The sequence below is a fragment of the Osmerus eperlanus genome, chromosome 20, assembly GCF_963692335.1.
Source record: "Osmerus eperlanus chromosome 20, fOsmEpe2.1, whole genome shotgun sequence".
NCBI classification, from domain to species: Eukaryota; Metazoa; Chordata; class Actinopteri; order Osmeriformes; family Osmeridae; genus Osmerus; species Osmerus eperlanus.
In genome coordinates, this window is record NC_085037.1 from 12,180,649 (window position 1) to 12,204,487 (window position 23,839).

General features: G+C 47.7%; 1 protein-coding gene across 1 annotated transcript in view; it reads left to right on the forward strand.

Moving 5' to 3' along the window:
- Positions 1–23,839, forward strand: part of akap9 (A kinase (PRKA) anchor protein 9) — a 63,641-nt gene that overhangs the window by 11,891 nt on the left and 27,911 nt on the right. The window contains exons 3-19 of the mRNA XM_062487166.1: positions 2,935–2,979; positions 3,802–3,861; positions 4,677–4,820; positions 6,268–6,423; positions 6,932–7,129; positions 7,250–7,723; positions 7,808–7,870; positions 8,144–10,513; positions 11,791–11,871; positions 13,286–13,439; positions 13,742–13,961; positions 15,739–15,796; positions 16,713–17,066; positions 17,763–18,047; positions 18,917–19,038; positions 20,185–20,342; positions 22,075–22,286. Of these exons, the coding sequence (XP_062343150.1) occupies positions 2,935–2,979; positions 3,802–3,861; positions 4,677–4,820; positions 6,268–6,423; positions 6,932–7,129; positions 7,250–7,723; positions 7,808–7,870; positions 8,144–10,513; positions 11,791–11,871; positions 13,286–13,439; positions 13,742–13,961; positions 15,739–15,796; positions 16,713–17,066; positions 17,763–18,047; positions 18,917–19,038; positions 20,185–20,342; positions 22,075–22,286 (5,154 nt within the window). The remainder of the gene's footprint in view (positions 1–2,934; positions 2,980–3,801; positions 3,862–4,676; positions 4,821–6,267; positions 6,424–6,931; positions 7,130–7,249; positions 7,724–7,807; positions 7,871–8,143; positions 10,514–11,790; positions 11,872–13,285; positions 13,440–13,741; positions 13,962–15,738; positions 15,797–16,712; positions 17,067–17,762; positions 18,048–18,916; positions 19,039–20,184; positions 20,343–22,074; positions 22,287–23,839) is intronic.

Consider the following 23,839-nt stretch of genomic DNA (forward strand, 5'->3'; position numbering starts at 1 on the left):
GCAGTAACCTTTAAGTCTGTTCCCAGTAGGGCGGCAATTGTCTGTTTGTGTGTGCCTAATTAACAAACTCCTAATTCAGTTAATTAAGAGCTGATTAAAAACCACCATACAACCACAGTACCATCTGCCTAGTTCAGCTTTTTGCTACAAGTCTTAAGCCAACCACAAACACGTGTCTTGGGAATTTTTTGACGAGGCATTAAACATGGTGTACCATACTGATGCTTAAGGGATTGAACAAATGTGAGCTCTCTCTCAGACAAAGATTTTAGTTTTAAAGCAGAGCCAGAGAGACTTCGGAGGGCCCTTGCACTTTCCTCCTCGAACAGCTTTTCATTAAATGCGTGACTCAGCTCAACTGACTACCTCCTCGCTGTGAAATAGTTCCTGTGTTTTCACAGACAATCAGCAAACCTCCAGCACATTCAGACCTCACCAGACAAAAAGCTCTGCGCTATCGTCCTCAGAAGGAAAGCATGGATGAAAGAATTGCTATCCTTCCTCCTCTTTCCCACCTCTTCTTTTCAAACACTTGTGTCATGCCCCGCCCGCCCCCCCCCCCCCCCCCCCCGACGACACCACCACTACCACATAGGCTATGGCGAAAAAAAAAAAAAAAGAATTAAAACGAGTTGCCGTGGCAACAGACAATCGGCTTTTTTAACAGGTCGAGATACCTCAGTCTGTGTTGGAGGATCTCGCGACCTTGCGAGCTTTCGCCAGATTAGAGACGAACTAGAGTTAGAAAATGAAGAGACAGATTGCTATACATATGTTTGGGGTTTTTGTTCCTCCCAAATGTCCTTCGTTTGTGTAATTATGATGACTGTCCGCTGTGATCAGCTGCATATGGATGTTTCCTGCCTTCATACTGTATCTGCCAGTCGATTTTATTACCATAATGTTTTAATTTCATTTTACATGATCAAAGTCCTTATCAAGTATATCATATTATCAAGTCTTAGTAAAGGTTGGCTCAAAGCTAACTGTCCATTTGTCCGATTCTTTCAGTAAAAAGCTTTTGTGCACAATTTGAGGCCCTCTGAGAGTCGTTTGGCAACACTGACAGCTCAGTTCCTGTGGAATGGTACTTTCTCATGTAAGAGTGGCCCGCTACTTTCCAGCCAATTATGTGGCTGCAAACATGTTCCATCCAATTTCCTTCAGCGAGGTGGGACTTCCTCCTTTGCTTAATTCATGAATCAAACATGAGCTGGAGGACAGCTTGGACAGTCAGACAAGAGTTGGGGGTGCTGTTTCTCATACTTGAATTTATTTAATAATTTCACATAATGCAGCTTTAATAGAGAATATTATTTAATGTACGCTAATGCCGAAAGGAAGCACTGACTCATTGGAAGACATTTCGTTTAGTTTGTACAAACTTTCCACAATCTTCATCAAACTGTGATGGAAAGATATCTTGGCTTTCTCAAAACCAAAATATCTTAACAGGTGTTTGTTCCCTTGTATGGCATAAAATGACCCTTCAAAAACAAAATCTGCCTATGTGCTTTGAAATGACGAATCTATCTGTGCTAAAAAAAATTAATATATTTCTGCTATTATAGTGTATAAATCATTTGACATTTATTTTAACCCTTGTGTTATCTTAGGGTCATTCTGACCCATCAGTCATTGTGACCCATCGTCGTATTGCGACAACTTTACTGCATACTAAAACAAAGTGAAGCATTTTCTTTTAACCATCGGGCTGTTTCAGACCCCCCACATTGTGAAGGTTAAAAGAAAAAAAAAGATTTGTTTTTGTATTGGATAAAATTGGGTAAACACAACGGTGGTTCGTTATGAACCTTTGGGTCATGTGACCCGAAGGCAGCACAAGGGTTAAGAGACAAAAAAAAAAGTGTAATTGGCCTGGGCCCTCAATTGAATTACCACAGAGATGTTGCAAGTAGCAACGCAACTTTCTCCCCTGAGAGAGAGAGAGGGGTTGCTGTGGAAACACCGGAGCTTCAAAGTGTCCTCTCTTAGGCACTTGAATATGCGGCAGAAAGGGAGAGAGAGAGAGAGGTGGCAGAGGAGATTTATGCTACAGTATGTCTGTGGTAGTGCTAACCGCTTGTTTTGGTATAGCAACCAACCAATGTCAGTTAAGACACTTGTTGCTTACACAGAACAGGGGATCTTTAGCATGTGTGGACGTATGGGCAAATAATGTTCACATGTGGGAGAGAGATTGAGGTGCTGATGGTGTTTCATAACGACACAGGTTTAGCTTGTTGGGTTTAGTGTGTTTCAAGGTGCATCAATTATGTTTTGTTGCAACGCTGTTAAATTCTAGTGTTTTGGCATCCTTTATTATTTTCGTATAAATCATGGGATGGGGAAAGCACCAGATGTGTTCCTTGTTTGAGAATGATACAAAATAAATGAATAACTCTGAGCTCCATGGCCACAACTATGTAGTATTCTTGTGTCCTATAAGCTCTGCTGAATACATTTGCTGTTGAATTTAAAATAATCAAGTGAAGAGATCAGACAACCAGTGTGAAAGTAGCACTAAGTCTCCTATGGATATGGACATCATCTTTCTCCAGCACTGTTTAGTTGCTTAGTTTAGTCGTACCAATGTTTGATCTTGGTCCTACAGACTTCAATATCTTAATCTTTTTTTATTGTATTTTTTTGTCATGTAGACTTTTGTTTATCTTCATATTGTCCCCTTGATGTGCTGATGAAGTCTACATTTACATTTAGTCATTTAGCAGACGCTCTTATCCAGAGCGACTTACAGTAAGTACAGGGACATTCCCCCCGAGGCAAGTAGGGTGAAGTGCCTTGCCCGAGGACACAACGTCATTTTGCACAGCCAGGAATCGAACCAGCAACCTTCGGATTACTAGCCCAATTCCCTAACCGCTCAGCCACCTGACTCCCCTGTCTAACAGTGTTACTGTATTTCCGTTGCAGCCTGAGAGTGAGTTGTCCACCACAGCTGAAGACTATTCGTCTGAGGTGAGTAGAAATGTAGGCGGTTACATTTACCAAGAACCATTTTCACAACAACACACAACCGCAACACTTGGAACACTGTTTGAATATACCCCACAAGGAGAGTTGATGAATTTGTCAATCTTTGTCTATGGTAAACCTAAATGTATGTCCAAGGGTTTTAGGAATTGGAATTTAATCAGATTTAAAGTGCTTCAACCAGGGATGAATTCTAATACCAGGCATGTTGGCTCTGGTCACTTCTGACAAAATACCACATGACTCCACTAGCTTGTTGCCAGGCACTTGGTTCACCCAGTCACAGCTATTTCTCTTAACCCTTGTGTTATCTTCGGGTCATTCTGACCCATCAGTCATTGTGACCCACCGTCGTATTGCGACGAATTTACTGCATACAAAAACAAAGTGAAGCATATTCTTTTAACCGTTGGGGTGTCTCAGACCCCCCCACATTGCAAAGGTTAAAAGAAAATTATTTTTTATTTGTTTTTGTATTGGGTAAAATTGGGTAAACACAACGATGGTTCGTTATGAACCTTTGGGTCACGTGACCCGAAGGCAGCACAAGGGTTAACTCGATAAAGTCAAAGCCGTGTCCCTGCCCCTCTCCTTTTTCTCAGAGCTGCCATTAAAAGCCTTTCCTGTCACATACTGTGATTTGAATGGCTTAATGAAGAGTGCCGTTACAATGCAGTGTGACAAAGACTAGGAAAAATCAAATACCAGATTTAATTGTGTTCTTCACTTTGTGCGTAACCACCATCATAATTAGCCTGGTAATGGGACTGAGATGACAGACTCAACAGTAGCATTGTGAATTGACAGGTAAACGGATGCCATGAGACGACTGAGATCCCAATGCAGTCCTACACGGAGTTTATCTGGGTATAGTAAAGACGATCAATGAGCAAGTCTTGCGCTGTCTTGCTGATCAACTATGACTTAATGCTCCATTGCACTCTCCTTCTATGCTGTACTGTTTCCTTTGCACACAATGAACATACTGCCAAGATAACCAAGATTCCCCGCTAACTCACTAACCAAGTGCCTTTTATTCTATGCCTCTGGGATTTCAGTATGTGCTTCATTAAAATTATGCATGTTTGGGAGTCTATGGCCTTCACCACCCCAGAGATGGTCATCTCTTAAGCTAATAACTATTTTAAAGGGAGGATGGAGAGTGGTTTGAATGGACGGGGGGGTGAATGAGGTGTACGTGACATTTCAGTGCTGTAAATTATTCTTGAAGTTGGAGAGAGAGACAGAGAGAGAATATCAGAGAGAGGGGAAGGAGAATGGAGGTGGGGAATAGAAGGAGGGAGGGAGGGAGATGGCCGTTGTATAAGAGCTATTCAATTGCCATGGCACAGGTAATGGTGTTTGCAGGCAGCCAGGGGGAGGGAAATGGGAAAGCTAGAGAAATGGATGGCTTGTTAGTGCCACAGTATATAGCAGATAGGGATAATGGAGTCTCAAAGTAACAAGACATCTGCTAAAGGTGAAGTTATCGGGCCACTTGTCGCATCACGTTCCTCGACAGCTGCCTGTCTGTCTCTCTCTCTGTCACTCTCTCTGTCGGTCCGGTGTTGATTGTCTGCAAGCTAAGTGATCACTGAGATGCTTCCTTTGCCCTGTTCACTGGGGGGAGGGGCAGGCCTTGTCTGCGATGGCTTAGCCAGCTGTCCTTGTCTGTTCTCCAGGAGGAAGTGGACCCTCTGCAGAAGGAGGGAAAGGAAGGACGTGTCCAGGACGTGGAGGATGAACTGGCAGCCAAAAGCCGGGCGGTGGAGGAGCTGAGAGGAGAACTGGAGGAGGTCCGGTCTGCCTTCGAAGGGGTACAGCAGGTAATAGTGAACAAAGGGGTACAGCAGGTAATAGTGAACAAAGGGGTACAGCAGGTAATAGTGAACAAAGGGGTACAGCAGGTAATAGTGAGCAAAGGGGTACAGCAGGTAATAGTGAGCAAAGGGGTACAGCAGGTAATAGTGAGCAAAGGGGTACAGCAGGTAATAGTGAGCAAAGGGGTACAGCAGGTAATAGTGAGCAAAGGGGTACAGCAGGTAATAGTGAGCAAAGGGGTACAGCAGGTAATAGTGAGCAAAGGGGTACAGCAGGTAATAGTGAACAAAGGGGTACAGCAGGTAATAGTGAGCAAAGGGGTACAGCAGGTAATAGTGAGCAAAGGGGTACAGCAGGTAATAGTGAGCAAAGGGGTACAGCAGGTAATAGTGAGCAAAGGGGTACAGCAGGTAATAGTGAACAAAGGGGTACAGCAGGTAATAGTGAGCAAAGGGGTACAGCAGGTAATAGTGAGCAAAGGGGTACAGCAGGTAATAGTGAACAAAGGGGTACAGCAGGTAATAGTGAACAAAGGGGTACAGCAGGTAATAGTGAACAAAGGGGTACAGCAGGTAATAGTGAGCAAAGGGGTACAGCAGGTAATAGTGAGCAAAGGGGTACAGCAGGTAATAGTGAACAAAGGGGTACAGCAGGTAATAGTGAACAAAGGGGTACAGCAGGTAATAGTGAGCAAAGGGGTACAGCAGGTAATAGTGAACAAAGGGGTACAGCAGGTAATAGTGAGCGAAGGTGGCACCGACGGTGAACGGACCTGTCGTGAACTGAAGGTTCAGCGTCTGCCCTTTCGTGACAAAGCTCATATTTTTTTTCTTTCATATAGACGTCAATCTTTGTCGCATTTTACCCACCTCTTTGGCGAGTTCTGTGTTTTTTTTTTTATGTTTTGGCTGAATGTTGTAGCGTTAAACAGTGTTTGGATCCACTCCATCCACTTTGCATCAGTTATCATGTGTCCTTCAAACCGACCTGGTATTATGTAATTGTACTGGCCTTAACATAAATGCACATACTTGATAAGCCCTCAGCTTTGAATTGATGATAACCCCTGACCTCATCATAGAGCACCAGGCCGAGGATGAGTAATAAAACCTATATTTGTCTTTCCTGGCGAATGTACCGTATGTTTTTACATTTAGTCATTTAGCAGACGCTCTTATCCAGAGCGACTTACAGTAAGTACAGGGACATTCTCCCCGAGGCAAGTAGGGTGAAGTGCCTTGCCCAAGGACACAACGTCATTTTGGCAACCTAATGAGTAATAGGCCGATTCCCTAACCGCTAAGCCACCTGACTGATTTTATAACGTCTCGCAGAGTCTCCAAAGCTTGACGAGTGAAACTGCCTGGTCTTGATCTTGTGTTTGTTGTATTAAGGACGTATAAAAAACGAAATTTATGGGGACTTTGAAGAGTAATCCTTCTTCTTTCTCAGCTGCAGGACTTTGAAGCGGCTCTGAAACAGCGGGACAGCATCATCACCCAGCTCACAGCCAATCTCCAACAGGCTCGGGAGGAGAAGGCCGAGATAATGAGAGAGTTCCTGGAGATGACTGAGCAGAGCCAGAAACTGCAAATTCAGTTCCAGCAGGTAAACCCCCCCCCCCCCCTTTTTTTTCTTCTAGTTTGTTTGTTCTGTCATGTCCTTGTTGCATGCACACTCGTTCCTCCTTACCAACTTTAAAAAGGGGAACCCAAGCAGGCAATTTAGTCACACAAGCACACATTTCTTAAACTAATCCCAAGTGTGGCCATAGACTCGAGACATCTGATCATAATTATTCACCCAGACCATTGTATAAAGATATATACAAAAACATTTGTAGATACATTTATGAATAAAAATGTCCGTCCGTCCCCAACCCGGATTCCCACTGAACTGGGAGTCAGGTGGCTTAGCGGTTAGGGAATCGGGCTAGTAATCTGAAGGTTGCCAGTTCGATTCCCGGCCGTGTCAAATGACGTTGTGTCCTTGGGCAAGGCACTTCACCCTACTTGCCCTAATGTACCTGTGCTTACTGTAAGTCGCTCTGGATAAGAGCGTCTGCTAAATGACTAAATGTAAATGTAACTTCCCATCCCCTGGTTTTGATCGACAGCTTCAGGCCGGAGAGATGTTGCGTAACAGCAGCCACAGCAGCGCGGCAGCCGACCTCCTGCAGGCCAGGCAGCAGCTACTCCTCTGCCAACAGCAGGCGGACGACATGGCCGCCAAGGTCAAAGGTCACGAGGAAAGAAGCGCGGAGCAGCTTCTGATGGTCACTCAGCTCCAACACCGCCTCAGCGAAGCCGAGATGGTGGGTGAAGCTCGAGATTATTTAGATCTTATTTTATATTTTCCATTGTATAGTATTATTTAGACATTGATCAGGCATTGTCCAGTATTGGTTCTTCTAAGGCCTACTTTTCTCTTGTAGGTTGAGAGGAGAACAGAAGAATCTTTTGCACAAAGGCTAAATGAAAAAGACCTGCTGATTGCTGAACAAGAAATAATGATGTTGGGACATGAGCGTGCCCTTGCCCAGCTTAAAGAGGAGCTAGCACTCTCGGGCTGCGGGCAGGAATCGTTTACCCAAAGGGCGAATGAAAAAGACTTGATGATTACTGAACAAACTGCAATAATTACAGGGTATAAGCATACACTGGCACATCTCAAGGAGGAACTTGAGCTGGTAGGAAGGAGGGAGGAGGAATCCCACGCACAGAGGCTACGAGAGAAAGACCTGCTGATTGCGGCGCGAGAAAAAGGCATGTTGGAAAGTGATCACTTACTGGCCCAGCTCAGAGGAGAAGTGGCGGTCTCAGAAACACAACTGAATGACCTCAGACAGCACATGACTGTAAAATCCCAAGAGCTGGAAAGTTGCAAGGCTCAATTGGACAGCTCCAAGGTGGAGCTGGATAGCTACAAAACTCAATTGGACAGCTCCAAGGTGGATCTGGAAAGCTACAAAACTCAATTGGACAGCTCCAAGGTGGAACTGGAAAGCTACAAAACTCAATTGGACAGCTCCAAGGTGGAACTGGAAAGCTCCAAGGTGGATCTGGAAAGCTACAAAACTCAATTGGACAGCTCCAAGGTGGAGCTGGAAAGCTACAAAACTCAATTGGACAGCTCCAAGGTGGATCTGGAAAGCTACAAAACTCAATTGGACAGCTCCAAGGTGGAACTGGAAAGCTACAAAACTCAATTGGACAGCTCCAAGGTGGAACTGGAAAGCTCCAAGGTGGATCTGGAAAGCTACAAAACTCAATTGGACAGCTCCAAGGTGGATCTGGAAAGCTACAAAACTCAATTGGACAGCTCCAAGGTGGATCTGGAAAGCTGCAAAGCGGAGCTGTCAAGTTCCAGACAGAAGGAGCGGATGTCGTCCGGTGAGATCCAGCAGCTGATGGGGACCGTGGAGAACCTCCAGAAGCGATGCCACCAGGGGAGCCTGTCTGACAGCGAGTCACTCCAGAGGACGGACGCATCCTCCGGGAAGCTGGAGCATCTCCGTGCCGAGCTTGACGAGATGTACGGCCAGCAGATCGTCCAGATGAAGCAGGAGCTTCGCTCGCAGCACTCGGCGCAGATCGACCGCCTGACGGAGCAGCATCGCGCAGAGCTGGAGACGCTGAAGGCCGCTCCCATCCCCGGTCCGAGCCCCGAGGCGGTGGCCGAGCTGGACGGCAGGATCGCGGAGCTCCAGGAGAGGCTTTGGGAGGCCCGGGCGCTGCAGGAGAGAGACAGCCGCGAGCTGAACCAGGTTGCCCAGGACAAACTCCACCTCCAAGGCCAGGTGAGGGACCTGCTCAGGGACCTGCGCTCGTCCAGGGCGGAGCAAGAGTCCCTGAGCGCCGCCTCGCAGGAGAAACTCGACGGCGAGCTGAGGAGACTCCGGGAAACCATCGACGGGCTGAAGGCGCAGCTGGTCGCCGCCGGGGAGGCGTCCGAGGAAGCGGAGGTGAAGCACGAATCGGAGACGACGAACTACAAGATCAAGCTGGAGATGATGGAGCGGGAGAAGGACGCGGTGCTGGACCGCATGGCCCAGTCCCAGGAGGCGGAGCTGGACAGGCTGAGGACGCAGCTCCTCTTCAGCCACGAGGAGGAGCTCACCCTCCTGAGGGAGGACCTCCAGAGGGAGAGCCGCCTCAACGCGGAGAACCTTCTGAACGAGGCGGCCGTCAAGCACGAGCGGGCGTCGGAGCTGACGCGGAGCGGCTACGAGAATAGGCTGCGCTCGATGGAGGGGGAGCGGGCAGCGTCTGCCTTGGAGCGGGACGAGCTGATGCACCAGATCGTGGCGCTGAAAGAAGACTTGAAACTCGCTCTGCATAGCTCCAGAGCCGATGAGCTGCTGGATCAGCAGAGGGAGCTGCAGGTGGAGGTGGAGGAGCTGAGAAAGGGAGGAGAGGAACGAGTTCGGTTGGAGAGGGAGGTCCAGAAAGTGCTCAGGAACTACGAACTGCTGGAAAACCAAATCAAGGAGAAAGAAACGGGCTGGGGTGAAAAATGGAAAGCGCAGGAATCCGAGAAGATGATTTTGAGACGGAACAATGAAGCCTTAAAAGAGGAGGTGGAGTCACAAAATAAAACGATTAAGTCTCTTACATCAGAAAACGAACAAAGGCAGCAACAGGTCGTTGAGCTCAGAGGGGAGGTCGAAAAACAAAAGAGTACTTTCTCTTTTGCTGAAAAAAACTTTGAAGTTAACTACCAGGAGCTGAAGGAGGAGTACTCTTGCCTGATTGAGGTGAAGGCACAGATGGAAAAAATTCGACTAAAAGAGACACTCGACTTCGAAGCAAAAATCCAAAGCCTCGAGTTACAAAATTTGGAGGTTAAAGAGCACCGTGAAGTGGAACACATCTCTGCAGGGGACTCTGCACTTACGGAGAAAGATGCTACTGAAGTGATGGAGAAGCTTGAGGTTGCCCTGAGTGAGAAAGACAGCCTGACCGCCAGGCTGTCTGAGGTTACTGAGAGTCTGTTTGTTACACAGAGGGAGGCAGAGCAGCTAGAGGCAGAGCTGACACAGGTCAGGACTGAGAACAAGGAGGTCATCTCCCGAAACGAAAACCTGGAGGGAGAACTGAAAAGAGAGCGAGAGACCTCAAAGAAAAGGGAGAGCGAATTAAAAATGGACAGACGGGCGTCGAGAGCTGCTCAGAGTGAGAGCTCCGAGCCACGGAACGCAGCGCAGTCTCCAGCTTGCGCCGTCCAGGATCACACCCTCCAGATCACGTCTCTCCGGGACCAGGTGGAGGGGCTGCGCTCCTCGTTACAGAAAGCCGAAAAGGAGCGCGACTACCTCCGGTCCGCCCGCGAGCTCCAGGGCCAAGTGGGAGCCTCCAAGCCAGCGGCGGCGGAGGCGAAGGTCCAGAAGACCAGGGAGGGACCTGCAGAACGCGACCCCTCATCGAAGCCCTCGGGGTCAAGCAGGCGCAGGAGACGGCAGAGGGGGAAGCAGGATCGCCACAGCTCAGCCCAGGCAGGAGAGAGAGCCGAGAGAAAGGAGGAGGAGGTGGAGGAGGAGGAGGAGGGGGCTGGGGCGTGCGAGGGAGAACAGGCTGGAAGCGCTGCAGAGCGGGAGACACAGGCTCAGATGGAGAGCCTGGTTGAGACGCGCTCGCGGCAGAGGGTCAGGGAGGAAGACGCCGCAGATGGGTGCCACGACAACGACGTAGAGAACAAGGTAGGGATTTTACTTGCTCCTGCCGCTGTAGTTGCAGCTGACAGCCCCCGCTACGATAAGTGCCTTGCCTTTTTTCAAGGGACTCATGGAATTATACGTTGGATTGAGCTTGTTAAAATGGTTGTATTGTGATTGAAATTACACCGAAAACTAATTGCTGCTGTCACGCTTAATATGATATCGGTTTAAATACACAGGGTACTCAGAAATGTATAATTAATACCTGGGCGAAAAATTGGGTTTTGTTTTTAAAAACAAAATGGAAAATATGACATTTTCAGACACACTTGTGAATTACAAAGGGTTTCTATGCCTTAGAACCTTTTATATACATGAAAAAAGAGGCTTGGTATCTTCCTGTAGATATCAGACAAACCATTTGGAGTTTATGAGAGACTGTGTTTGTGAGACACTGTGTTTGTGAGAGACTGTTTATGAGAGACTGTGTTTGTGAGAGACTGTTTATGAGACACTGTGTTTATGAGACACTGTGTTTATGAGACACTGTGTTTATGAGAGACTCAAGTTGGAGAAAATAACACGCATGCAGAAGGTACAAACAGCAGACAGATGAACTGAATTGATATTCCTCTTCATGTGCACCACAGTGTAAGTTTCCCTATGTCAAGCCCATATGCATTCTTAATAATAACTACAAGTTCTGATCCTTATCTTCAAAGCTTAAACATTTTAAATAAATAATAAAAATGCCTGAGGGAATCTTCTCTCGTCAAGTACATCTATCTCTCTGGCTATGTAACTCAGCTTTTACTAAGAAAAACAGGCATTGTAGTTTCAGGGGAGTAAGTGTTGGTCAGAGGTGAGAAGCCATTTTGTCACATCCGTCTGTGTGGATCTCACCTGTGCGACAAGGCTGCTTCTCAGCATCTAAAACACCGCTCTATCCCTCTGCCTGTCTTTCATTGGAAGGACTTGATAAGGGGCTACGCAGGACCTTCATGATCAGTGCAAGCAACAGGTTTCTACAGACAAACAGCTTAAATATAACCAGCACCACAGTGGCTATAGTAGATCGAATACACTACTGTATTTGTATAACACCTCTCACAGATAAAAATCACAAAGTGCTTCACAACAAAATGCAATACTGCTCACTTGACATTGCTTTTCAGGAAGTTGTCAACCATTCCGCATCGTCCTTGAACATTAACCACTTTGTGTAGTCGTTTCATAAATCTTCCCGCAGTTTGTCAGCAAAAAATCGACAGATTCGCTCACAAGCTGCGGTGGTGCGTTTGTTTCGACTCTTCCCCTAGGAGCAGAGGAGCAGAGGGGTGGAGCCAGCGCCCGACGCTGTAGCCCAGCAACGAGAGGCGAGGATGGAGTCTACAGAGCATGTAAATGTCAATAGAGCTCACATCCTCTGTGCTTTTTCAGCTCTGAGTCACTTTGATGCTTCAAACGGCTACAGCCAGGGGTTCAAAGGTCGATACAGGAACCTGTTGGGGCTCCGCACAGGACTGTTGGAAGCTAAAGGAATACAGTAGTAGTTCCGGCTGAGTTCTGGGTTGACTAAAGAAAAAACTATTTTTCTTTCTTTTTCTTTTTTTGGGGGGGATTCGTTTGAAGGGTAGGGGTTCGATTCCAGCCCAGAATGGCGGGCGTCGGAGCCGCTGTGACAGCGCGGGTCACGGTGGTCTCGCAATAACATTATTTTAATGTGTCACACACAAATGGGCCCTGGAGCGTCTGGTATTGTTTTCAGGATCTGCTGTGGCTCGATTGAAGTATTTCAAAAGGAAGGACGTTGTGATGTTGCATGAGTGCAGCTGCAACACGTTCATGATGGAGAGGGAGAGAGAGGGAGATGGGGGGAGAGGGAGACAGAGAAATGGAGAGAGAGAGAGGGAGGGAGGTAGAGAGCGAAAGGGGAATTGTTAAAGGGGGGAGGGAGAGAGGTAGAGAATGACAGGGGGAGAGAGGGAAAACGGGAGGGAGAGAACTGAAGAGAGGGGGAGGGAGGTAGAGAGAGAGGTAGAGAACTGAAGAGAGGGAGGGAGGTAGAGAGAGGGAGGGAGGTAGAGAGAGGTAGAGAACTGAAGAGAGAGAAAGGAGGTAGAGAGATGTAGAGAAAGGAGAGGCAAGAGCTTACAATGGACATCCTTTGTGTTGTGTTGGTAGAACAGATGCTGCTGGACCCTCTCATGTTATGCTAATGCAGGTGTTCCATCCGCAACGTAGAAACACCTCCAAGACAACATGCCCATTCAAGGCAGCGATGCACCTATGCACGCCTCGTGAGCGGAAGCAAAACCATTCACACGCCCCCTTAGCGACAAAGGAGATGGATGTTCCACAAAGACCCATGACTGGTCCGAATACCGAGGCCATTAGGCTTAATACACTTTCCCCTTTCTGTCTGTCCTCAAAGGAACACGCATCCGAAACCTGTTTAAGGCAGTTCAACAAAAAATATCAGCAAATTCATTGACTAGTGGTGATAAACTCAACCAGACCGAAATCTAAACACAGGGATGTGACTTATAGTACATGGGAGAGAGGGGAAACAATTGTAAAGATTGATTTGATTTGATCAATTTCCTGACATTAACCGCTGAACCTTTGCATCCCTGCTGTGTTCTCATTTCATCATCAGATTCATACTTCTGTTTTGACTTCTCTTTAGATGATGAGTGTATTGTGATATTGTGCGTTGTTTAATATTTATAGATTTTTTTTCTACCACACAACATATATCTATATCTATACCTCTGGGTATAAAGTAAAGTCCTACTTGACCTGACTTCTCAGACGGAGTGTAAGCTGCAGCTGGAGGCCCAGCGCATCAGCCTGTCTCAGATCCATGCTGCCCAGCTGGAGCTGCTTCGAGAGCAGGCGGCCGCCCACTCACACACCCTGGTTCAGGGGCAGGGGCAGGCCCGCCTGGAGGAACACAGAGGCACCGGTGAGTGTGTTTTGTTTTTGGGTGTGTGTGTGTGTTCGTGTGGCAGGCTTAGAGAAGGCGTTTGTAAGTTTAAATGTGTGTTTGGGTTGTCTATCTACCTTCCTCCCCCCCCTCCACTCACCCATCTTCCTCCCCCTCACCTCCCCTCCTCTCCACTAACAATCTACCCCGCTCCACCTGCGTCTCTACCCCCCTCCACTCACTCACCCGCCCTCCCTTCTACCACTTTCACCTGCACTCCCACATGCTCCTCTACCTCCCCCTCCCTCCCATCCACTCCCCCTCCCGTCTACCCCCTCCAGGCGCCCCCGAGCTGGCCCGGGCGCCCCCCGCCCAGGGCCCGGGCGGACTGGAGGTGGAGCTGCAGAAGCAGCGGGCTGAGCTGGAGGAGAGGCACAAGCAGGAGGTGGAGCGTCTCCGGTCCTCCCACCGTCAGCAGGCGGAGGAGAGTGAGCGGCGTCACGCCACAGAGCTCATGGTGCTGCGACAGCGCCTGCATGAGGACCCCGGCACCCAGATCAGGTAATCCTAATCCCAGGCCGAGATCAGGTCATCCTAATCCCAGGCCCAGATCAGGTAATCCTAATCCCAGGCCCAGATCAAGTAATCCTATTCCCAGGCCCAGATCAGGTCATCCTAATCCCAGGCCCAGATCAGGTCATCCTAATCCCAGGCCCAGATCAGGTCATCCTAATCCCAGGCCTAGATCAGGTATTCTTAATCCCAGGCCCAGATCAGGTATTCTTAATCCCAGGCCCAGTTTAGGTAATCCCAGGCCCAGTTTAGGTAATCCTAATCCCAGGCCCGTCTCAGCTCAGATCATCCTCATCCCAGGCCCAGAACAGGTAATCCTAATCACAGGACAGGCAGAGCTCAGAAAATCAAGTGTTTTAGGAAGGTGACGTTTGACGTCCATCTCATTGACCTTCCCCCACTCTGAATTGGATAGTGTCTAAAACAGGGGTCTCCAAACCAGTTCTTGGAGAGATACCTGCCCGATCAAACGGCTAATTATTTGAATCAGGTGTGCTAAGGTAGAAACGAGAACCTACAGGCAGGTAGCTCTCCAGGAACCGGCTTGGAGAGCCCTGGTCTAAACCCTCTGGTGAGGATCCCTGAGCTCCCAGCAGGCTGTGGCAGCTGTGAGGGGTCCAGATATGGGCCCAGGGGGATCCGGTAGCTGAAACCTTAGAGGCAGGCAGATGCTGCCTAGGGACGCCTTTCATTGGGGGAACCTTATCTTGGTACCCTGCAGCATCAAGCCTCACTTGAAGGAATAATTTTGATGCTGTACTTTCTCTTTTCTCTTATGTGCCATAGCGCTTTCTCTCGCTGCCTTTCTCTCTCTCTCTCTCTCTCTCTCTCTCTCTCTCTCTCTCTCTCTCTCTCTCTCTCTCTCTCTCTCTCTCTCGCTGCCTTTCTCTCTCACTCCCCACCCCCTCTCTCTCTTTCTCTCTCCCTGGGCCTCTCTCTCTGGGCCTCTCCCCCCCCCCCCCCCCCCGCTAAGCCTCCCTCGCTGTCTAGAGTTTCCCGTCTCATCATTAAGAGCTAATGAATTGCATGATTTATTAAAATATGTCATGGATATTGCAATGACAGTTCTCTGACTTAACGAGCCAGATACCACCAGGCTATTTGGATAGCAGTAAATCTTAATACGACAAAACACGTTTGTTTTTGTCCTCAGACTCCATAGACAAAAACATCGCGGTGACTGCTTTCTCAAACAATCCCTGCGTATTAAACATTCCCAGGGTGGTTAAGGAAGTTACCCAGGACTCATTAACCCACTAACCCACAACGGTGTGTTTCAGAGACTCTGCAGCGTTGGTTCTGACATACTGGGCGTCCCCGTGTTGTTTCCTGGAGGGGTGGGGCGGGTCATAGGAGATGAAGAGAGAAGTGTACTGCTATAGAAATATCATATAATGATTAAATCATAATGGTGGCGTGTTCTCCTTCTTCTAAATGAGGCCTGACTGAAACGATAAATGGTAAACATTTAAAAGAGGATATCGCCCCCTGCTGGTTGGAAACTGTAGCACTTTTTATCCAACTGCCTGTGTATCGTGGTCTTATAGATGGAAGATTCAGACAGATCTTTCCATTTTCAGTTTTTGCCTGTAACTTCTGGACTTAAGTTAGATCCAAGTCACTGTTGATACTGACCGACATGATATTAACCATGCTTTATCTTTTATTTTACCTCATGACAGTCATTTGACATTGGATATTGGAAGGACAGTATGTCTGCTTTAAATACTTTCCTACATAGTTGATCATTCATTTTTCCTTTCAGCCTGACCAGTGTTCCCCAGCTCACATCTCAGAGGGAGCAAGAGGAGAAAGAACTAAAGGTTGGTGTTTATATGAAGTATCACACACACACACTCACACTCACACACACTCTCACACACACACACACTCTCACACACACACACACACTCTCACACAGACACAAACACCCTCGCACTCTCTGACATTTGCGCTCACACACACTGACACACACATGCACACATACTCACACACAAACACCCCCATCCCATGCAGGGAGGGAGGGGGAGAGGGATAGGGGGGGAGGGGGGAGCAGCCTTTGGCTAAAACCTGCCCTAGATCCCTTGGTGGCCGAGGAGTCGTTTCCAATGTATATTTTACCGACGGTAAGAGTGGAGGCGTCGTGGTTACGTAAGGATGGGGTGTAGCGTGGGGGACGGCGGCTCGCTACTCCACTTTCCAGCTGCATGAAACATGCATTAACATGCCTGAACAGTAAAGGATGGATGAAGCTGAGGGATGGAGTGAGAAAAAAACAACAACAACAGAGACCAGTACGGAGGGATGGAGAGAGAGAGAGAGCGCCTGTCTGTCAACATTGTAGCTCTGTGGGGCACGGCTTCTGTTTATCAGAGCATCAGGCCTCGGGGCAGAGAGGAGAATCGGTGGATCTGTCTGTGGCAGGGGAGGTCAGGGTGGGTGGGTGGGGGGGGGGTCATGGTCTGTGAAAAGACTCTATGGAAATTCATGGATGAATGCACTGACACTGTCTCTCTCTCTCTCTCTCGTTATTCCTTCTTTTTACATTTACTTCCCTCTGTCTGGTCTGCCCTCCCCCTCCCCTTATCCTCCTTCACCACTTTCTATCACTTTCCCTCTTTCAACACAATCTCTCCATCTCTGTCTCTCTCATCTCTCTCCGTCTATCTTTTTCTGTCCCCTCCTCTCTACCGCTACCTCCCTCCCCCCCTCCGTCTCTCCTCCCTCCCTCACATCTAGCTGCTGGAGGAGGAGGAGCACCAGGAGGAGGAGCACCAGGAGGAGGAGCACCAGGAGGAGGGGAGCCCGGGCGAGGGGCTGGCCTGGCCGGCCAGGTCCGCGGATCTGACGGCTCAGCTGCAGTCTCTGAGGAGAGCGCTCTACCACAAGTACACGCAGGAGGTGTCGGCTCTCAGGGAGCAGCACAGCGCAGAGATCCGGAGGCTGAGCCTGGAGAGGGAGCAGGGAGGGAGGAAGGGAGCGGGAGAGGAGGGAGAGGAGGGAGAGGGGGAAGCGTTGTCGAAGGAGGAGGAGGAACGGCTCAACGGCGAGGAGAGGCGCCACCAGGAGAGAGTGGAGGAGGAGATCGCCAAGGTAACACTCTGACTCTGTTACGGCTGCGGGGGTCTGTGTTCGAGTCATGCGTGTTTGGGGGTGATGCTGGAGGATGCTAGTCTCCAGCGCTGACTTCTGAGACTGGTGTTACTGTGGTGACTGATGTCAGTGGTAATTGTCCTCATGTAGATGTTGCGGTAATGCTAGCCAGCCAGGTAACAAATGGTATAATATTTACCATTTGAACTCAACCCCCAAAAATTCCCTGTGGAATTTGGTTGGAATAACAAGTTCTGTTATGCCACATATCCTGAAGGAGTGGACAGAAGTAGATACTGCTGATATTTTCATGTGGGGCTTCTGTGTGTTTTAAAGTACCAGCACTTTCCTTAGGCACAATTCAGAACGTCTAAAAATAAACAACAGCACAAGTGATGCAAAGACCACTGCAGGGTTCATTGAAAGGAAACGGTCTCTTTAGGCACTGGTGTGTGGTGCATGACCAAGTGTGCAGTGTCTTAGTACTCAAGCTGGATTGGTAAAGTGAAAAAATATACCTTCTATGATTCTCTTTACTACGGATACTAGTCGTTGTTCCATCAACTACAGATACAAGTAAAGATTCCAATAACTAAGAAGACTAATTTCCATTCTCCTTTAATTGTGATTGAACGTGTTATTCCCATGTCACGGTTTTGAAAGAAACACGAAACGATTCGGTTGTTTCCTCGGCAGGTCATAGTTAAGATGTCCGTGGAGTTCGCCCAGCAGAGCGAGCTGGCCCGCATGGCCAGGCGAGCGGGAGAGACCTCCTCCGCCGTGCAGACCCAGTCTGAGGAGGAGGAGGAGGAAGAGGGGATGCCCCCTCCGAGGCCCCCCACACAGGGAGCAGCGCTAGAGGAGGTGGAGAGAAGGTTCCGGAAGCAGAAGGAGAAACTGGAGAAGGAGCTGGAGGAGAAGAATAAAGCCCTTCACAGACTGATGGAGCAGGTGGAACATTCTGGAGGAAGAGAAGAACAGGTGAGTGAGAAGCTGAGCTGAACAGAAACCATAAACAAATACCACCATTTAGGAACAGGTATTCTTTCTTTTGTTAAACCTTTTTTCCATAATTTTTCAATGTATGTACATTCTAACTCCCTCTCTCCTTCACACACACACACACACTCAGAGAAGTACATTCTAATAGGGCACTCGCTTTTCACGACACATTTACTGCATGATTAAGCATTCCTCGCATGGAAGCCATGGCTGCCGTGTCCAATGTTCTTGACGTGACGAGACTTGACCTAACACGCGCCTAAAAGTCATTTGTAGAAGTTAGGGCTGAGATGTTCTTTAGAAAGTTCTGCAAGTGCAATTTGTCTGATTCGGTTTTAATGTTATCAAAGAAGGCAGGAGCTGTGCGGTATAATGTGCGCATATATATGTCTATATGTGTCCAAACTTTTGACTGGTACTGTATGTGAAGTCCATACAGTATCGTTTTCTCGTTTCTGAAAGAGTCAGTTATCCTAATTGCAGAGCGTCAGTTCTCTGTCTTTGCCAGAAGGGGGAGCCAGCTTCTTCTGTCCATTCACTCAGGTGCACCTGTTGCCATAGCAGCACAAAGATACTAGTGTTTTCCCTTCAGACGCCTCCTGTGTGTGTGTTTATTTGAGAGAGAGAGAGAGAGAGAGAGAGACAGAGAGAGTGTGTGTGTGTGTGTGTGTGTGTGAGAGAGAGAGAAAGCGCTGAGATAGTTTGGTCCTCATCTGAATTGTCTGGTGTCTTAGAGTCCCTCTGATGCTGTCAGGAGTTCTGAAGCGAGCGAAGGAGAGTTTGTGTCTTTGGCCACGATGACAGGACTGCTTTCTGTCTTCTCTCTCCTGCCGGTACGTCTGTTACAGAAGAGAGGAGAGGCGGAGGAAGAAGAGGGGGATGAAGAGGAGGGAAAGGAGAAGAGGGCTCTGGGGGAGCGGTCACACGATGGTGGAGAGTCGACCTGCTCTGATGTCATCACCACTGAGAGGTGGGTTTTACATTTGTTTAGTTTTCAGTTTATTAAGTCTTATTTGTTTAGTCTTCTATTTGTTTAGACTCTTCTAAGTCTTTATCGGTCTTGTTCGATGCAGCAGGAGTATAACTTGAGGCACTTTTGATGAGTTTATCGTTTTTGTCTGAAGAGCTTCTGTTACTGTAACTTATTCATGTTTTTGAGGTTGTAGTTCTTGACATGTTGGATTATCCTGTCTGTTTATCTTCATCTTTCAGTTTTAGTCAAACATAACACAAACAACACTTAACACAATAGAAACCATTTAGTTTCATTTGAGATGGTTAAAAAAAAAGAAGTAGTCAAACAAGGGCACTGTTGCCAGGGGCAACTTTTGTCCCTCTCTCAAACCTTTCAAGTAACTTCATACAGTTCTACTATATAAGTGCTTTTTTCAGCCACCTATTTCAAACCCACCCACATGAACAAACCAAATTTAATGTCGATGTGTCCTACTAACCTTGAGAGACTGAGAGAGGGGGGGATAGAGAGGTGAAGGGGAGAAAGATAGAGGTGCGAAAGGGGGGAGACTGAGAGAGGGGGGAAGGGACTGAGAGGTGGGGAGAGACTGAAAGGGAGGGAGAGACTGAGAGGGAGGGAGAGACAGAGAGAGACAGAGAGGTACAGCATATTTACATTTAGTCATTTCACAGACGCTCTTATCCAGAGCGACTTACAGTAAGTACAGGGACATTCTCCTGCAGTTAACATCCCGCTCTCTTCTTCTCTCTCCTCCAGGAACCTCCTGCAGCTAACATCCCGCTCTCTTCTTCTCTCTCCTCCAGGAACCTCCTGCAGCTAACATCCCGCTCTCTTCTTCTCTCCCTCCTCCAGGAACCTCCTGAAGCTAACATCCCGCTCTCTTCTTCTCTCCCTCCTCCAGGAACCTCCTGCAGCTAACATCCCGCTCTCTTCTTCTCTCCCTCCTCCAGGAACCTCCTGCAGCTAACATCCCGCTCTCTTCTTCTCTCCCTCCTCCAGGAACCTCCTGCAGCTAACATCCCGCTCTCTTCTTCTCTCTCCTCCAGGAACCTCCTGCAGCTAACATCCCGCTCTCTTCTTCTCTCTCCTCCAGGAACCTCCTGCAGCTAACATCCCGCTCTCTTCTTCTCTCTCCTCCAGGAACCTCCTGCGGAAGGCCAACGCGAGCCTCCGCCAGGTGCTGCGCGATGTGCTGAAGACGACAGCGGCGGCCGAGGAAACCATTGGGCGCCACGTGGAGGGGCTACTGGAGGCCTCTACCAGGGGGCGCCACCCTCCACCACAGAGGCCCGAGAGAGGTAAAGGTCTAAACAGATCTGTGATCTTGCTTTGATGCATGCTTGAGAGCATGTCTGATACACCCAAGTGAACACTATGCTAACAGGAAGCGTAAGGGAACAGTGACAGGGTTGCTAGGTCCTCAGGGAGTCAGGTGGCTGAGCGGTTAGGGAATCGGCTATTAATCAGAAGGTTGCCGGTTCGATTCCTGTCCGTGCGAAATTATGTTGTGTCCTTGGGCAAGGTACTTCACCCTACTTCTCCTCAGGGGGAATGTCCCTGTACTTACTGTAAATCTGCTAAATGACTAAATGTAAATGTAGGGCTTTGACAGAACAGGAGTTTCTTGACTCTGTGACAAAAAACTGAAAGTCAAGTTCCCACCAAACGCACATCATAACCTCCAGAAGAAATTACTTTGTGTCTGGCGAATCAAACCGTCACGTGTAGAAGTATGTCTCTTGTCTGCTAATTGAATAATCTGAATCTCAGTCTGATACCATCTGCTAATAATCAAAATCTGAATATAATTGAATTAGTCAATAATCGGAATATAATATTATCTAATCTAAATCTGAATATAATTCAATTGGCCAATAATCGGAATATAATCTGAATATAATTACATGAGCCGATAATCTTAATATAATTTAATCGGATCATCTAAATTGCAGGGTTGTGATCTTTGGAATCCAGCCGTCTCTCAAGGTTCTAATTTAGCAACCTGCAGCCAAAAAAGTGCCCTTGCTCAGAAACACACATCGGCTGCAACCTACTTTAGATTCAAACCGACAACCCTGTCAGCCTGGACCTCTCCTTGCCCTGGACACTACTCAGGACACTAGCTTTACTTTACAAGTGTCATCTGATCCTCTGTGTGTGTCTTAGAGGTGGAGTGCCCCTTATTTGAGTTGTGTGTTTTAGGGTTAGACGCCCTGCCGACTCAAGCCAAGTCGTATGACATCCTAGTTTTTCGTTTGGTTTGTGTGTTAAAACCAACCCTCGTGAGAACATCTCCCCTCAAGTAAACATCTATCAGCGTTCCACACACAACCAGGTGCAAACACACAGACGCACACAACAGCTTGTGTGTGTGTATGATGTACATAGACACATGCCAGCACACACACACACACACACACACACACACATACACACGACTGCCTTTCTGAATAATTAGGTTCATTATTAAGATTGAGTTTGATGGCTCAGTGAGTTTGCTGCTTGACTTTTTCACCTTTCCAATTTATCTGGTGTTTTGTCTTCGCAAATGTTGGTGTTTTTTTTTTTATGTCGTTTTTTTTTTTTCTTCAGTGTTTTGCTGATCATTTGGAAAGAGAGAAACAGATTTGGAGAGGAATTAGACTAGAGCCGATAGGAGGAGGGGTGAAAAGAGGATTTGTGTTGCCCTTGTGAGATGAAAAAAGCGATTGTGGATTATCAGACAACACAGCGGCCATTTAGAAGCGTGGTGCCTGTCTTGTCCTAGTGGATCTTTATGCTGATAGATGTGTTTGTGTCTCGGGTGACGCTACCAGTCACTACAATTTGTTTCCCCCTTTGGCCACAATGATGTCGTTGAACTGTGGTCTTTTTGATGAGGATGAAGTTGACGTTTGTGGTTTGAAACATCACCATTTGTAAAGCATCATCTCTCTTGTACAGTTTTTCTTATGAATTGTCAACCAATGTACCTCAATGTATCATTCCGTTTAGAGGTTTGACACTGACTTACCTTGTCTCGACTGAAAGCAGATGTCTCCACGGAGAGTTGCCATGGCAGCGAGACCAGGGGGGACGACGCGAGCGTGTGGTCCGGTGAGACGGACGAGGGCCTGGAGGTGTCCGACAGCCTGCTGCAGGGGGCGGAGCTTCAGAATGAGGAGTACCTCATGAATATTAGCGCCCGCCTCCAAGCGGCCGTGGAGAAGCTTCTGGTGGCCATCACCGAAACCACCAATCAGGTATGGCTCGCTGTTCTGGCCGTAGGTCTGGGATCCAGGTGCTCTGCTGTCAGATGCTCTGCCTCCGAGCTATACCCATCTCTAGCATGGGGCTAACACGGTTGGGGCTAGAATGGGGCTAGAATGGTAGTGGACTAAAAGGTAAAGGAATTTCACTAATCAGGGATTGTTTAGGGTTTCAGACGGCATTAAAATCTTCTACCAACAGTCATGTTGTAGCTAAGTTTTAAAACGAGGTATGTTTTACAGCGTGTTGAGGATAAAGATTACATTTGAAGGCTCTTTGTTTGCCTTGTTAACTTTCTTTCAGGCTGCTTTCACTCCAAACATCAACACTGACTGGCCGTAAAATCCTGTTACTAACTGGTTAACCCAGAAACTGACTCACCAACTGACTTGTGAATCATTAACTGACAAAGGTTATAGCTATAGTTTAGGAACTACAATCAACAGGCTACTTAAAGTTTCAATACTTGGTCTGATGATGGAGGGGTCGACGTGCTTTCAGTAAACAAAGAGCATTGTGGTTATAATGCCATATCATGAATATCCTCACATTAAGGTTGCATCAACTATTATGTAACAACATAGGTATACCTTCAGTAAAAACGTTGTAGACACATTAGAATTGCTATGTCATTAAATGGTGTAATGTGTTAGCGGTATACGTTTTTAAGTGTGTAAGAAGGCCCATCATGGGGAGGAGTGGGGGGTGAGTGGGGGGTGAGTGGGGGGTGAGTGGGGGGTGAGTGGGGGGTGTGTGTGGGGGGTGTGTGTGGGGGGTGTGTGTGGGGGGTGTGTGTGGGGGGTGTGTGTGGGGGGTGTGTGGATGTCGTAAAGAGGGGCAGTTGAAGGTTGTGTCACCCAAACAAGATCAATCTTAACGTCCACTTACCCCTGTAAAGCCCAACCTTCCCAATACCAAGTTTCATTTGTGTTATTTGTACCGCTAAACCATAATCAAGCATGACTACATACAAATAGCAGTTCTTATTCAACTACAAGTTACATGTTACGACATGTTACTATAGGTATTCTTATGTAGTTCTAGGGTAAAAAATACAATTGAACTACTGTTTTAGTAATCACATTCAAACCAGGTGCAGGTAATCTATTCCTCAGCTGACGGGAATGTATTTGTTATTGAAATATTCCCACGTAAACATTCCTTGCATTGTCATAGCTTTGCATGTTAGTGTTGGCTAGAAGGTACTGGCTGGGCCCGGGGATGTAAATATGGTCTTTGTCACATTAGCCCACAATGGCCACACACACAACACACACAGACAATGTCCTTTACCATGCCAACCCCCCTGTGGTGTTCAGCTCCCTTCACAGAACCCTGGGGTGAATGAGACGGCAGAATCCTAGCGGGTCACAGAGAGAGAGACACTCTAGAATTCACCGTCACAAAGGAGCTGGCTCATTCTAAGCGGTTGCCTATAGATACGAGGGACATTTGTATGCAGCTTTGTCCGTTCAGACAGCCTATTGTGATCCAGCTGGATCTCTCTGGCCCATCTCTGTTTTCTGAGTCTGTCAGTGAACTGGGG